This window comes from Astyanax mexicanus, chromosome 1, assembly GCF_023375975.1.
Source record: "Astyanax mexicanus isolate ESR-SI-001 chromosome 1, AstMex3_surface, whole genome shotgun sequence".
Lineage (NCBI taxonomy): Eukaryota > Metazoa > Chordata > Actinopteri > Characiformes > Acestrorhamphidae > Astyanax > Astyanax mexicanus.
This window is the reverse complement of record NC_064408.1, coordinates 61,682,228-61,695,641: the sequence shown is the minus strand read 5'-3', so window position 1 is coordinate 61,695,641 and position 13,414 is coordinate 61,682,228. Positions and strand designations below refer to the sequence as shown.

Below are 13,414 nucleotides of genomic sequence, written 5' to 3'. Positions count from 1 at the left end.
GTTCCATCTAACACCATGCTACTGTTACAGAATGGACATAATGACCAGACCAATCTGATGGACCTAGGCGCAGAGCTAATACTGGTCCCAAAGGTAAGGTGAACAGAGAGTCAAGGAGAAGCTGCAGTTTAATGGAGGGGTCCCCACTAGACAACCACACTGTTTAGACAGGTTTGATCAGGGCTTAATCTATGCTGCAACAAGCCAGTTTCAGCAACCTTTCTCGATAAATCTGAAGCCCAATTTCTGTTGCACATTCGATTAAAACTGATGGGCTTCCTGAAAGGTTCTTGTTCTTGAAGACATAAAATAGAATAGAATCTTTAATTTAAGGTGCTTTAAACATTATAAATGTTACTCTAGCACATCTAATCTTCAGTTTAAAGGTACTATGTGGAATTAAGCATGTTTTTTTCTGTGGCACAGCTCTATAGAATCCATTTATAGTACCTCAAATGTGTAGCAGTTGTCTTAGTCAACAGTCTTGATTGGGACACATGGACCTTTGCAAAAAAAAGCAGGTATTTTTTTATTTTTGCAATTTTTTAGCAAATTTAGGTAACCCGTTAATTAGTGCACAGAAATAAAAAAGATAAAAGTAAAATTTGTAATGCATGTATTGACAGAAACTGCTTGCCGCAGAATGCTTTTATAAGAGGCACGAACTGTTATATAGAGTGAACTCCTAAAAGTGTAAATCTTTAGTAGGGAACTGGGTCAACTCATACTCATACATTCACCCTGTGAACCCCTTTTAGTTGTTTAACAGTAAAACCAACAACTAATACTAATAATTTTTTGACACTTTATATAAGCTATGGTTTCTACCCTTCCTGTATCAGTCAGCTGGATATAGCTGCTCACTGACAAATCACGCACTGAAATGTCTTCACTCAAGTGTCTTCACTGACATTTTCCGTACCTGTATTGTAGCCTAGTACCTTGTCCTGTTTCCCAAACAGAGTAAATGCCACCCTCTCAGCCGCATACTTGTGTTCTCACCTTTGTGTTTGCCGGTCCCTTAGCGTTCCAGTGCCCTCCCAATGACCTGGAAGTACAGCGCTAACTTCAACATGCCCTTTCCTTTCACCAGTCAAACAGCTTAACCCTTCATTCGTGATCTCTGCCCCTTCCCTTTGAATATGGCTGTCGAGAGGCCGGCACATTTCCATACCAGCCGGCAGGATGATAAAAGGAAAGGAAATAAATGTCTCTGTGCCCTTCTCCTTGTGCGTCCTCGTGGGGCCTCTAAAATGAGTTCAAAGGTCAAACACATCAGAGGAAGGTGGTGTTTCTGTTCCTGTGCGCTCGTGTGCCTGTGAGGTTCAATATCTGTTCTCAGTGGCCCCGCACCTTCCAATACATGTTCTGACTACCGTGCTCAAAGCTGCATCGATTGTTAATACAGATAAGACAAAACATGAAGACCAGTCGGAGATGGAGTCAAATGTCATTAATTGACCCATAACAGTGGTACATCCATAGACTGTATATAAGTAGTAAGTCTAATTCACTCTACTTACGGCGTTTTGAAGCCAAAAGATGGCTAAAATGGAAGCTGACATCTTAAATGTGCTTAGCAGTAGAAGCAAATTGGAGCCAGAAAAGGAGCAGCAGAGGTGGGAGGCAAAGCCGTGTAACTGCCCAAACTCCGCCCACGTCTGAGACCCCCTCCACCCGCATCAGGGAACGCGCACAACCAGCAGACCTGCTGTTCACCAAACTGCAGAGAACTTTCCCTCGAGGGTCTGTTACAACAGTTTACTGCTGAACAAGACATTATTGCTTTACTTCAGCAATGTGTAAACAGCAAAACCGAAGGCTAAAAACAGCCCCGCTTTTGAGCTCCCCTCAGACGGTGACCTGTCAATCACCTTGCCAACAGCTGTCAATCACCACATCACCACAACCCTTTAAATATTGCAAAATAACTCCTATAAAACGCGTCAACTGTTAAGAGGGGGTACAGAACCCAACTTTCAACTAGAAAAGGACTAGTAATTTTAGATTAAGTTTTCCATCATCTCCCATTCAAATGAATAGAAATAAGCAGGGTTAAAAGTTGTACTGGAACCAGCCACCAGAGGGCGTAAGAGATTTAGTGGCTTCACTTATTAGGTCCATACTTATATACAGTCTATGGGCGCATCTTAATGTCTGGGGTGTATATGAGACAGTATATTCTTGTATTTATGTGAAATGGTCAGATGTGAAGACCTGAACGAATTTGACATGGCACAGACTTTTGCTAGGACCAGATAACTGGATCAGATCATCTCTAAAACAGCAAGGCTTGTGAACGACCCTTGATAAGTGGTGGTGGGCAAATCAAACACCCGCAACAGGGTCTTGAACACCTGTCTACCTTTAAAGTACCTACAATGTGCATGCAAGTATCTAAATATCTTAGTCTTTAGATCAATGGAAAAAGGTCACTTGGTAGATATTAGGCTTATCAGTATATATTCAATTAGTATTTGAATCATGGGACTTGTCTCATAATGTGATTTCTTTGCAAACTTATGGTCAGTTGTTGAAAAGAACCAATCTGACAGTAAACTGTTGCAAAGAGTTGATACATAGAGACTCATTGGCATTGAGGCATAAGGCAATGTAACAGTGACAGAAAAGAGACACAATTAAAAACACAATTTAAATATCTCCATTTTGATTCTTTTAAAACTTCCTTTTCACAGGAATTAAAATATTTGTCAATACTTTATGTGCACATTTGAATCTAGTATAGGTGCAGTTATAACCTGGAGTAATAAAGCCTATATTAAATGTAAAAGGCCATGTTTCAGAGAGAGCCCTATTTCTGCTGTCTATGTTTGGTGGGTATGTGAAATCCTTTTTTCCCTCTTTCTTTATCATCTTCATCATTACCCACATAACAATCCATTAACATTCCTATCATCCACACAATGCTCTGTACAACGCACAACACACAGGGCACTGGTTTGCTATTCCCATTAATGACAGCTGTATGCCCAGAGGTAGGTGCCACCCAAGTGGGTGAAGGAGCTGATTCAGGAGAGTGTGCTGTAGCAGAGCCAGGCTTTTACTGTGTCTTTATTTCCCCTCTCTTTACTATAGAATATCAACCAGTTAGAGCTTTTTGGAGACATGTCTACTCCCCCCGATATCACCTCTCCCTCAGTGAGTATAGCACCTGCTGTTTTTCATATCATTTCTGTTCTCATTATTAACTTATTTTAAAGGCAAATTTATAAATGATTATAATTTCATGTTCATGATAAATAGACCAGCAATAAATATGGTCCAGAATTACAGTACTGTGCAAAAGTTTTGGGCACCAAAGTAAATTACACTAATCCATTTATCTCAGCAATACAAGAGTTTTTTTTTACCTGAAAAAAGCACCACATATGATTTGAACAGATCCAAATAAACAGATCCAAATACAGTAAAAAATAACAAGTAATTCTCATTTTTAACTAAGTAAGCTATATCCTGTGAGCTATCAAAGCTGAAGAACAAAGTGTAGTTCCAGATTTCTTCTGGATGCTCCTCAGCCAGCATGTGTATATTATGTTCACTTCCGTCAGCAGCTCACCTGATTTACCACATTTACAAATTTACCAAACCAGGTGTTAATTAATATGATGAGAACTAGAAATAACTCTATTAAACTCAGATGAGGAGAGATTAGGAGATGTTTTAAGGAAAACAGGGCTGTAAAAGCCCTTCTTTTTTTGTAGAATTACTGTTTGTATTTATTGTAATGCATTGGTAAAGGTGTTTTACTGAGCTAATAAACACATACTGCACAGATAAGAAGCTTTTTTCTTTGTGCCTAAAACATTTGCACAATACTGTACATGTAAAAACACAAAACATACATACACTAAATGTATTAAAAGTGTTTGTTTTGCTGTAACTTACTATTTTACAGAAACAAAGTCTTAATCCAAAAGAGACGATATATAAAAACACATTTTTCTATTTTTATGCTATTTTGATGCTGACTTTTTGTGTTAGCCTTGTTTCCACAGGTTTACATAAAATAATTCGGTCTATTTTGCCCTGTTTTGATTTTTGAGCTGTACATACACACAAATGACTTAATGCATTAATATATGTATGTATATATATATATATATATATATATATATATATATATATATATATATATATTTAACTTCACCTTTAAGTTTAATTAAATTTAACATTTTAACTTTTTTTTTATTATTTGTCCTGAAAATATATAAGGACAAAACATTTCTATGCTTAAGTGACACAAATTTTAACGTGTTTCGTTTCTCCTTAGACCCCAGCCTCTCCAGCTAACACTTTGGACCCAACACTGGCCCACCAGCCGCCCTCAGAACTGTTCGCTCCATTCAACCCCGCCTCTGTGCCCTCAGGTCAGTTTGTGGTGTGTGTATGTGAGCGAATATGTGTGTGTGAGAGAGAGAGAAAAAGTGAGAGAGAGAGAGAGAGAGAGAGTAGGAGAGAGAGAGCAGGAGAGAGAGAGCAAGTGCTACATATTAGTCCCTGTGTCTGACTAGCTGAGGCTAAATGAAGCGTTCTCTCCTCCTGCTGTAGAATATGAATCCTCTCATTACTGGCCTGTATACAGGGCTGCATGACAAACACTTCACAGAGGGGACTGAATTAACATCCCGCTGTAGCCACAGTCCGCTGTGTGTGTGTTTTAGTATTCGCGTTATGGGTTTCTCTCCACGTCCCCTTAGGTCCTGCTTGTTCAGAACAGCCATAAAGAACAGCCTTGACCAAGTATAGAAGAGCGGCCAGGCACAGACATAATCGAGTTTCTGAAATAAAGTGTTTCACCACAGCACAGTTTCCACAACATAAAGCATGAGCCAATCAGTGCAAAGATCTGTGTCCGGCCGTTCCTATAAAAAGGGAATAGCCGTAGAGGATTATATTGTGGGGGGGCAGGGGCATCGTGGTTCTTTAATTGTTGTTCTGACTCTCTTTGTGTAGAAAGGTTTTTGGAGAGCTTGACTCAGGACTAGTGTTAGCAGCTACACGCTAATTTCTAGCCTAGTAGCTGCAACAGCACGTCATCTCTGTATAGCCTGTAACTCAATTTAGCCGACAAGACTGAGACAGCTGCTGCAGCCAGATTGACTTGTTCTGAAACACTAAACAGTATATCATTGATACGTCTGTGAAGCTCACAGCCCGTCACCCTACCCATCTGTCCTTTATTCTGTCACTCTGCAGAAACTCAGGCTGAATACACATGTATATTGTATTTTATTAAACATTGTTTTATGTTCTTTTCTGCATTAGAATTAGCTTTTGGAATTTGCTCAAATTTTGGAAGTGCTCTCCACTTGGAGATTTCTTATGCTTATGACCATATAAACCCCTCTCTCTTTTTTGTTATAGAGATCACTTCAGTTTCTGAATCAGTTTCTCTGATTTTGCTATTTATAGGTATATGTTTAAATAAAAAAAGATGCAGAGCTTTCAGACCTCAAATAATACAAAGAAAACAAGTTCATATTCATAAAGTTTTAAGAGTTCAGATATCAATATTTGGTGGAATAACCCTGGTTTAATCACAGTTTTTATGCATATTGACATGTTCTTCTCCACCAGTCTTACACACTGCTTTTGGATAACTTTATGCCTTTACTCCTGGTGCATAAATTCAAGCAGATCAGGTTGATTTGCTGGATTGTGATCATCCATCTTGATTATATTCCAGAGGTTTTCAATTTGGTAAAATAAAAAAATATATATCCATTGAGTGGTCTCTTAAATTTTTCCAGAGCTGTATATACACTATATGGACAAAAGTATTGGGACACACATCATAAGCATCGAATTCAGGTGTTTAGTCTCATTTCCACAGGTGTATAATACCAAGCACCTGCTGTGCAATCTACAAAAATTTTAAACAGCTTAGTGAATTTAAGCATAAACTAATCTGTTTTCAGAACTATGCATTTTTATATGGACCTGAAGAATCTTGCAAACTTGTTCCTTGACAGGCCCAATCCAGAACGTACCTGCCCTGCCTCCTCCAGGCTCCTCCGGTTCATTTCAGATAACGAGATTACATTTCATACACTCCTAGTCATGGCGGCTGAGTCTCTCCAGCTTCATTTGACTGAAGAGTGAATCATTTCATCCTCTTTAACCACGACTCTGTGCTCCCACCTTAGCCCGGATTAATTTTACACACTTTTCTGTGTTTATTGTTGTGGAATAAGATGCCGGTAATAAGCAAACAAGCTTAAAAAAGTTTAATTAAATTTCTGGTTTATGCCACTGGTGCACAACTGGTGCTGGTGGTGTTCTTGTTGATGCTGTCGATGTGTGTACAGCCGCTCTCAGTGTGAAGCCTCTCTTTGCTCCTGGCCTAGAGTAATGTGGTTTCGCCTCCTGTAGAGTTCTCTGATCTATACCAGCCAGTAGCTTTTTCCAAAAAAAAAAAAAAACAACTTACAAAAGTCACAGCTGTCCCACATACATACACTGCTCCTTGTTTTTAGTGTATCAGAAATGGCTAAATGACATATAATAAAACATTGTTAACAATGTTTTGCTGTAATATGCTCTGAGCTACTAATATTGTCAGTGTACCCTTAAAGGTTCAACATGGTTCTAAAGGACTAGGGGAGATGTTCATATTTATGTTTATGACCTAACTTTTTTTTTAAATATAGTAATATTGTCAAGTTGCACAAATTCATTATTCTACCTAATTATTTTTCTTTGTCCATTCTCTTCCTGATATACAGATGCATCTTAAAAAATGAGAATATAATTGAAAAGTTACTTTATTTCAGTAATACAGCTGAAAATGTGAAACTCATATATTATATAGATGTACTACGCACACAGGGATCTATTTTAAGCATTTATTTTTTTTTATTGTTGATGATTATGGTTTACAGACAATGAAAACCCAAAAATAAGTGTCTCAGAAAATTTAAATATTATGTATTACCAATTAATACTTTTGCCAGTGTGGGCAGTGTGCCAAGTCCTGCTGGAAAATGAATTCCACTCCATAAGAGTTCTCAGCAGAGGGAAGAATAAAGTTCTGTAAAATCTCCTAGAGAACCTGCGCAGACTTTGGACTTGATAAAACACAGTGGATCAACACCAGCAGATCACATGACTCTCCAAAGCAGATGCACCTGTATATTCACTGAGCACTTCATTAGAAAGGCCATGTACACATTCTTATTCATTCAGACAGTTTAACAATGACACCAAACATGCAGCTTCAGGATTTTGTCAGCCAAGCAGAGAAAGCTGAGGATGCAGTGAGCACAGGCTCACTAACACTGGACAGTTGAAGAATAGAAAGTGTACACTAGTCTGATAAATCTGGATTTCTGCTGAGGCTCACAGATGGTAGGGTCAAAATTCCCTGCCAACAGCTTGAATCCATGAACCCAAACTGTGTTGTGTCAACAGTCCAGACTGCTGATGTAGTGTGATGCTGTGGGGAATGTTTTCCCGGCACACAGTGAGCACTTTAATATCAATCAATCATCGCTTAAATGCCAAAGACCACTCGATTATTGTTGTGCATCGCTTTATGATCACAATTTACCTTCTAATGGCTACTTCCACCACCACATCACAAAATAAAATTAATCTTAGACAGGATCATGAACATCTCCAAGAGGTCAGTGTTCTTCAGTAGTTTTTTCTGATCACTAGATCTGAATACAGTACAGTACTTTCATGATTTGGTAGAAGTGAAAAGTCGCAGTTTAAGAGTGCTCCTAAAAATGCAGAAATTGTTTAATGCAATCATGTCAAAATGGACCAGGATCTCCAAGGAATGTTTCCATCACCTTGAGGAACACATGGCTTTAAAAATTTGCTGAGAAAAGGCTGTTTAATGACTTTGTATTACAACTATATATTCTTAAATTATTGTTATTTTTCTGCTTGTTTGTTTTAAATGGTATTAATAGTATTGTATTGTACTAAAATGTGCATTTGAAATGTAATATAGAAATACAATTATTCTTTTGTTAGCCTTTACTGCCTTTACATGGGGTAACACAATTGAAGTTAGTTTTTCAATACAGTCCCACATGGGAACAGAGGGACAGAAATCTTGGACACATAGAATGGATATTATTAAGTCTTTTTGCAATTGTGTCTGTGAGCATGAATTCTGTTTCCAGTTGCATCATCAGAACTATCCTGTTACATTGTGTAGCATTGCAGTCCCTATGTGTCCATGGTGTGTTTTTGGTCAGGATGGGCCTCAGGTAGTGAAAGCTGCATTTTCCATTGTGAAGACAGAGGAAGACGTAATGAAATAAGGGTCTTCCTGATATGAGTCAGGTTTTTATAATGGCCTCCTCTAAAAAGAGATCCTGTTCATTAAGGCTGGACCTATTGTGAGCGGTAATTACTGCAGTTCATCTGAGCCATAAAGACCTTTTCACTGCGGGGAACTGGGTCATCTTCCTCTACATATCAAGAGGTCCGCGGCCTCTCTCCGAACCTCTTTAACCGAATGGCGGTGCTTAAAGCTGATAGGGTAATGCCACGCGGTAATGGCCTATGTCTTTGTGCTTGGCCTTGAAGTTGAGATCCATAAAGGTTTGATTGCTTTGGGCTTTGTATTAGTCTTTGTGTACTGGAGTGTTTTAAGCCTGTTCTTCTGTACATTCATTTAACATTACATAACTATTCATACAGTAGGTGATAACAAAATTATACATTTAAATACCTGAGCTTCTTATTATATTGAAAGGTTCACTTTTTTTTTTATTTGTTTTAACATCAAAAATAAAATCTTGGAATATAAAAAGTAAAGTTGCAAAAAATTGGAAAAGTTACTTTTTAAACTAAAGTAAATTCATGATTAAATACCTTTTCATCTACAGTATATACAGTTACAGGGATATAATTCTGACCTAAGAGCAATGTAAAATATGGCTGTTGATAGATTATATAACAGTGTTATATGTATGGCCTCTGTCTCTCTATTCATTTCTCTCTCTTCATTCCTCCATTCTCCAGGTTATGTGACGATGGGAGCAGTGCCCCCAGCCTGGGCGCAGCAGCAGTTTGCAGCTCAGACTCCTCTAGCGTTCGGGGTGCAGTCGCCGGTGCCCATGGCTCAGGTCCTGCCAGGAGGCCAGCCTTTGATCTGGGGTCAGGCCAACCTGTTCCCGGCCACGCAGCAGCAGTGGGCAGCTATGGCCGGGGCCCACTTCTCACCCGCCGCCTTCATGTCCGCCCAGGCGGTGGGGCCGTTACCCGCCGCCATGTTCCAGACGCTGGCCCCCATGCCGGTGGCAGCAGCTGCTGCAGCCTCCTGCGAGACGCCGGTGGTGGGCGTAGCCGGGGCAGGTGCAGGGGCGGGGCCGGTGCCAGGGACATCGTCCTCCACGGCCTCCAGCCCACAGCATGGCGAGCGCTCGCTACCCCGGCAGGCTAAGATGAGTAAGGAGATGTTCAAGGACTTCCAGATGGCCAAGCCGCCGGCCGTGCCCACGCGCAAGAGCGAGCAGCCCAGCCTGGCCTGCACCACAGACGCCTTCACTAGCTACTTCAGCCGCGTGGGCATGGCGCAGGACAACGACGACTGCGATGACTTCGACATTTCCCAGATGAACCTGACACCCGTCACCTCCACAACGCCCTCCACCAACTCACGTGAGTCACATGAATCATCAGGTCTTTATTGAATCTGTGACCTCTGAAATAGACCTTATAGACCTCTGAAGCACACATATAAGAAATGGAAGTAGGGATCTAAGCTTGATTTTCTCTGTCATAAAAATTTTTATCAAATTTAAAGAACATTATATGGTACAAAAACAGTTGCATTTTAAACTTTATAACTCCAATTGGTGCAAATTGCATCAAAGTCGCGCATTGTTAATACAGCTTAATTACTCAGCACTGCGTCTACGCACCAACATGTTTCATACATTGTGACCAACAGAAAACCCTATTGTGTCTAACAATAGCACTTACCTTGCGCTTAACTGAAGTGTTTTAGAGAAATCTGAAGGTGGGTATATTAAAAAAAATAAATTCACCTGGTTCTGCTCATGTATTCTGAAACAGTAATAAGCCATGTAATGAACTATCATCAGAATCCTTATACTTTCAACTAATGTACACTCGAATCTAACTAATACTGTAAAGAAAACTCTTGTGTGAATTGATTTGAAATCAGTCCATTCAACAATAAGTAAGGAAGCATTTACATCTTAAACGGTTCATCATTGAGCAACTTAATGTCTTCTGGTATAAAGCAACATAATAGCGTGTGGCCATCTTATAATATAAACGTGTTATAACAAGCGAAAAGGGAACTGACAAAACAATGAAAAAACACACTAAAATAGGCTGAGGTTCAAAGGGTTAAAATGTACTTTACAACTTCCAAAAAAAACGTAACTAATATAATTTACCACAGTTTGATTGGTCAGATTGTTGTGTTGTGGTGACCCATGTTATGATGCCAGTTCATTTAGTTAGCTTAAATGTAACTAAATTTTTATTTAGCCCGTAAGAGTCTAGACACATTTCTGAATATTGATACCAGATAAATTTAGTAAGCAGCTTATTAATGTTTGTTACATGACTGTAAATATGTTATAGTTAGTTATCAGGTCAGAACTAGTTCTGTTCCGTGGAACATAAAACATTTAAGTAAAGCATTTATTTGGTTAAATGGTTGGAACAGAGCTGTAGAAGCAGAAAATACATTTTTAAAAGGAGCTAGTCAATCTCCAGAACTAACCCAGCACTCTATATTCTATATTCTACATTCTACATTCTATAAATTAGGTCAGGTTAAAGAACACACATTCCCAGGGTGTTCAGTATTCTTTAAGTTCTATAAGGAGTTTTAGACATGCGTCATCATGGGTTCTTTTGGGTTAGACTCGGTAACAACCTCAGAATTTTGACTGCATCAGGTTTAGAACACTTGTTTCTTCCATTTTCATTTCCATTTCCTAATATAGGCATGATGCCAGCTACTGAATGACAACAAACCAGTGATGATGAAGCAAATTACATTTACATCAATGATACTAAACAAATTGTCCAAGCAGTGCACTGTGATTAATACTGTATATGTATGTAGCTTTACCTTTGGAATATTTTAGAGGTATCTTTCATATCTGCTAAAGAAAAATACTCTCTCTTTCCTACATTTACACGCTCCCCCACACAGACAGACAGATTATCCACTCTCCCCGTCCTCTTCTCCGACTCTTAAGGAGTGCTGACATAATCTTGGACGCCCTGACAAACCTTATTCCTTCCTGACATCCAGAATTAGCTTGTAACTTCCATTTGCACTTTGATTTTCCCTGAGCTGTGCACTCTGTAAAACTCTCTTTTTTTTTTTTTTTTTTTACCTCCCAGTGAAAGGTTGAAAGGTGGCCTTTGATGCTACGCTCACGGGGAATTGTCTTTAGTCAGCATGAAAATGACAATTAATAATGCAGTGAAGAGGGGCGAGAGACAGGCAGAGAGAATGAGGGGAGCGAGCGTGTGAGCCGTTCCCAGCTGCACGCTGCTGCAGAGTAGGGTAATTATCACCGGTCTCTAGGGAGCCATGCATTGTGTGTTCAGCCTGTTTGGATCCTCACAGTCCTGTTGTGCTAATTACTGTTGTGGAGGAGTGCTAGACTGCACCAGCGACACACACGCACATAAATACACACACATTCTCAGGTCAGACTCATTTATGAAGCAACAATGAATGAGCACGGACCACCAGGCCTTTTGGGGTGCATGCAGGTTAATAGTGGTGCTGACCCAGTATTGCAGAGAGAGACTTTGGTATGTGAAAAGGATGAAAAGAACATGTGGGTGTTTTGGGGGTTAAATGGCTCAGGCAGTTCCAGTTTTTTGTTTAGTTGAGCCGAAACACAATATCTACTTGGAACAACCTGATTTATTTATGGATATTATGGATTAAGCAATGGTATAGCCAAAAATGTTTTTTTTTTTGTTTTGTTTTGTTTTGTTTTCCTCAAATGTTCCTTATGCCAAATTGAGTCAGGCAACCGTTATTATTATTATTTTTTTCTTCCTTGCCCTCTTGTTTGCAATGGAGCCATGAGGCTAATTTCGCAAACAGCTACAGGGTATGAATCTAAAACACCTGTCATTTTAGTGTGGGAGGTTTCATGGCTAAATTGGAGCAGCCTGGTGGCTAATCTTCATTAATTGCACATTGCACCAGTAAGAGCAGAGTGTGAAGGTTCAACCAGCAGGGTAAGAGCACAGTTCTGCTCAAAATATTGCAATGCACCCAACATTATGGGAGACATACCAGAGTTCAAAAGAGGACAAATTGTTGGTGCACGTCTTGCTGGAGCATCTGTGACCAAGACAGCAAGTCTTTTTGATGTATCAAGAGCCACGGTATCCAGGGTAATGTCAGCATACCACCAAGAAGGACCAACCACATCCAACAGGATTAACTGTGGACACAAGAGGAAGCTGTCTGAAAGGGATGTTCGGGTCTTAACCCGGATTGTATCCAAAAAACATAAAACCGCGGCTGCTCAAATCACAGCAGAATTCAATGTGCACCTCAACTCTCCTGTTTTACCAGAACTGTCCGTCACCACAATAAATTATTGTGGTCTAAAACCAGGTGTTTCAGTTTCATTGTCCAACCCCTGTAGCAGTAGCATTCAAATATATTACAGTAGTATGAAAACGTTTTATAAATATCATTGGTGGTTCAGATCAGCAATTTTAGTTAAATATATCAAGAAACAGACGAACACAGTGATATTTGAGAAGAAGTGAAATTAAGTTTATAGGATTTACAGAATGTGTGCAATAATAATTTAAACAAAATTAGGCAAGTGCATAAATGTGGGCACCCTTGTTTTTTTACTGATTTAAATAATTCTAGCACTAATTATTGCAACACAAAATTTGTTTAGGAAGCTCATTGACCCTTGACCTACATACACAGGTGAATCCAATTATGAGAAAGGGTTAAAGTGGCCAACTGCAAGTTTTTCTCCTCTTTGCTCCTCCTTCTCTAAAGAGTGGGAGCCTCTAAACATGGGAGCCTCAAAACACAACTCTCAAATGAGCTGAAAACAAAGATTGTTCATCATCATGGTTTAGAGGAAGGATACAAAAAGCTCATATCTCAGAGATTTCAGCTGTCAGTTTCCACTGTGAGGAACAGAGTGAGGAAATGAAAGACCACAGACACAGTTCTAGTTAAGACCTAGTTAAGTGGGAGAACAAGAAAAATCATGTACAGGTACACATTTTAAACACCAAACTTTAATTTAATTTATGATAAAAACAAAAAAAATGGATATGTGAGATATTTCTGGAACTGTGGCTGGTTGTCTGCTTCCCAAAATGCTGTTTGTTTCAGTTGATGGATTAATTAACTGATTGCAAGCGAGCCACATCTTGTCTGTTT

The 13,414-nt window shown here is 39.3% G+C and overlaps 1 protein-coding gene across 11 annotated transcripts in view; it reads left to right on the top strand.

Annotated features, from left to right (window-relative positions):
• The window catches only part of dab1a (DAB adaptor protein 1a), a 519,346-nt gene that overhangs the window by 487,863 nt on the left and 18,069 nt on the right, over window positions 1-13,414 (top strand). For 8 of the 11 annotated variants that reach the window (XM_022665931.2, XM_049481451.1, XM_049481442.1 and 5 more), the window contains 4 exons: window positions 31-93; window positions 3,097-3,159; window positions 4,292-4,388; window positions 9,004-9,642. In XM_022665931.2, the coding sequence (XP_022521652.1) occupies window positions 31-93; window positions 3,097-3,159; window positions 4,292-4,388; window positions 9,004-9,642 (862 nt within the window). The remainder of the gene's footprint in view (window positions 1-30; window positions 94-3,096; window positions 3,160-4,291; window positions 4,389-9,003; window positions 9,643-13,414) is intronic. The other 3 variants (XM_049481455.1, XM_049481420.1, XM_049481432.1) reach the window with 1 other exon arrangement.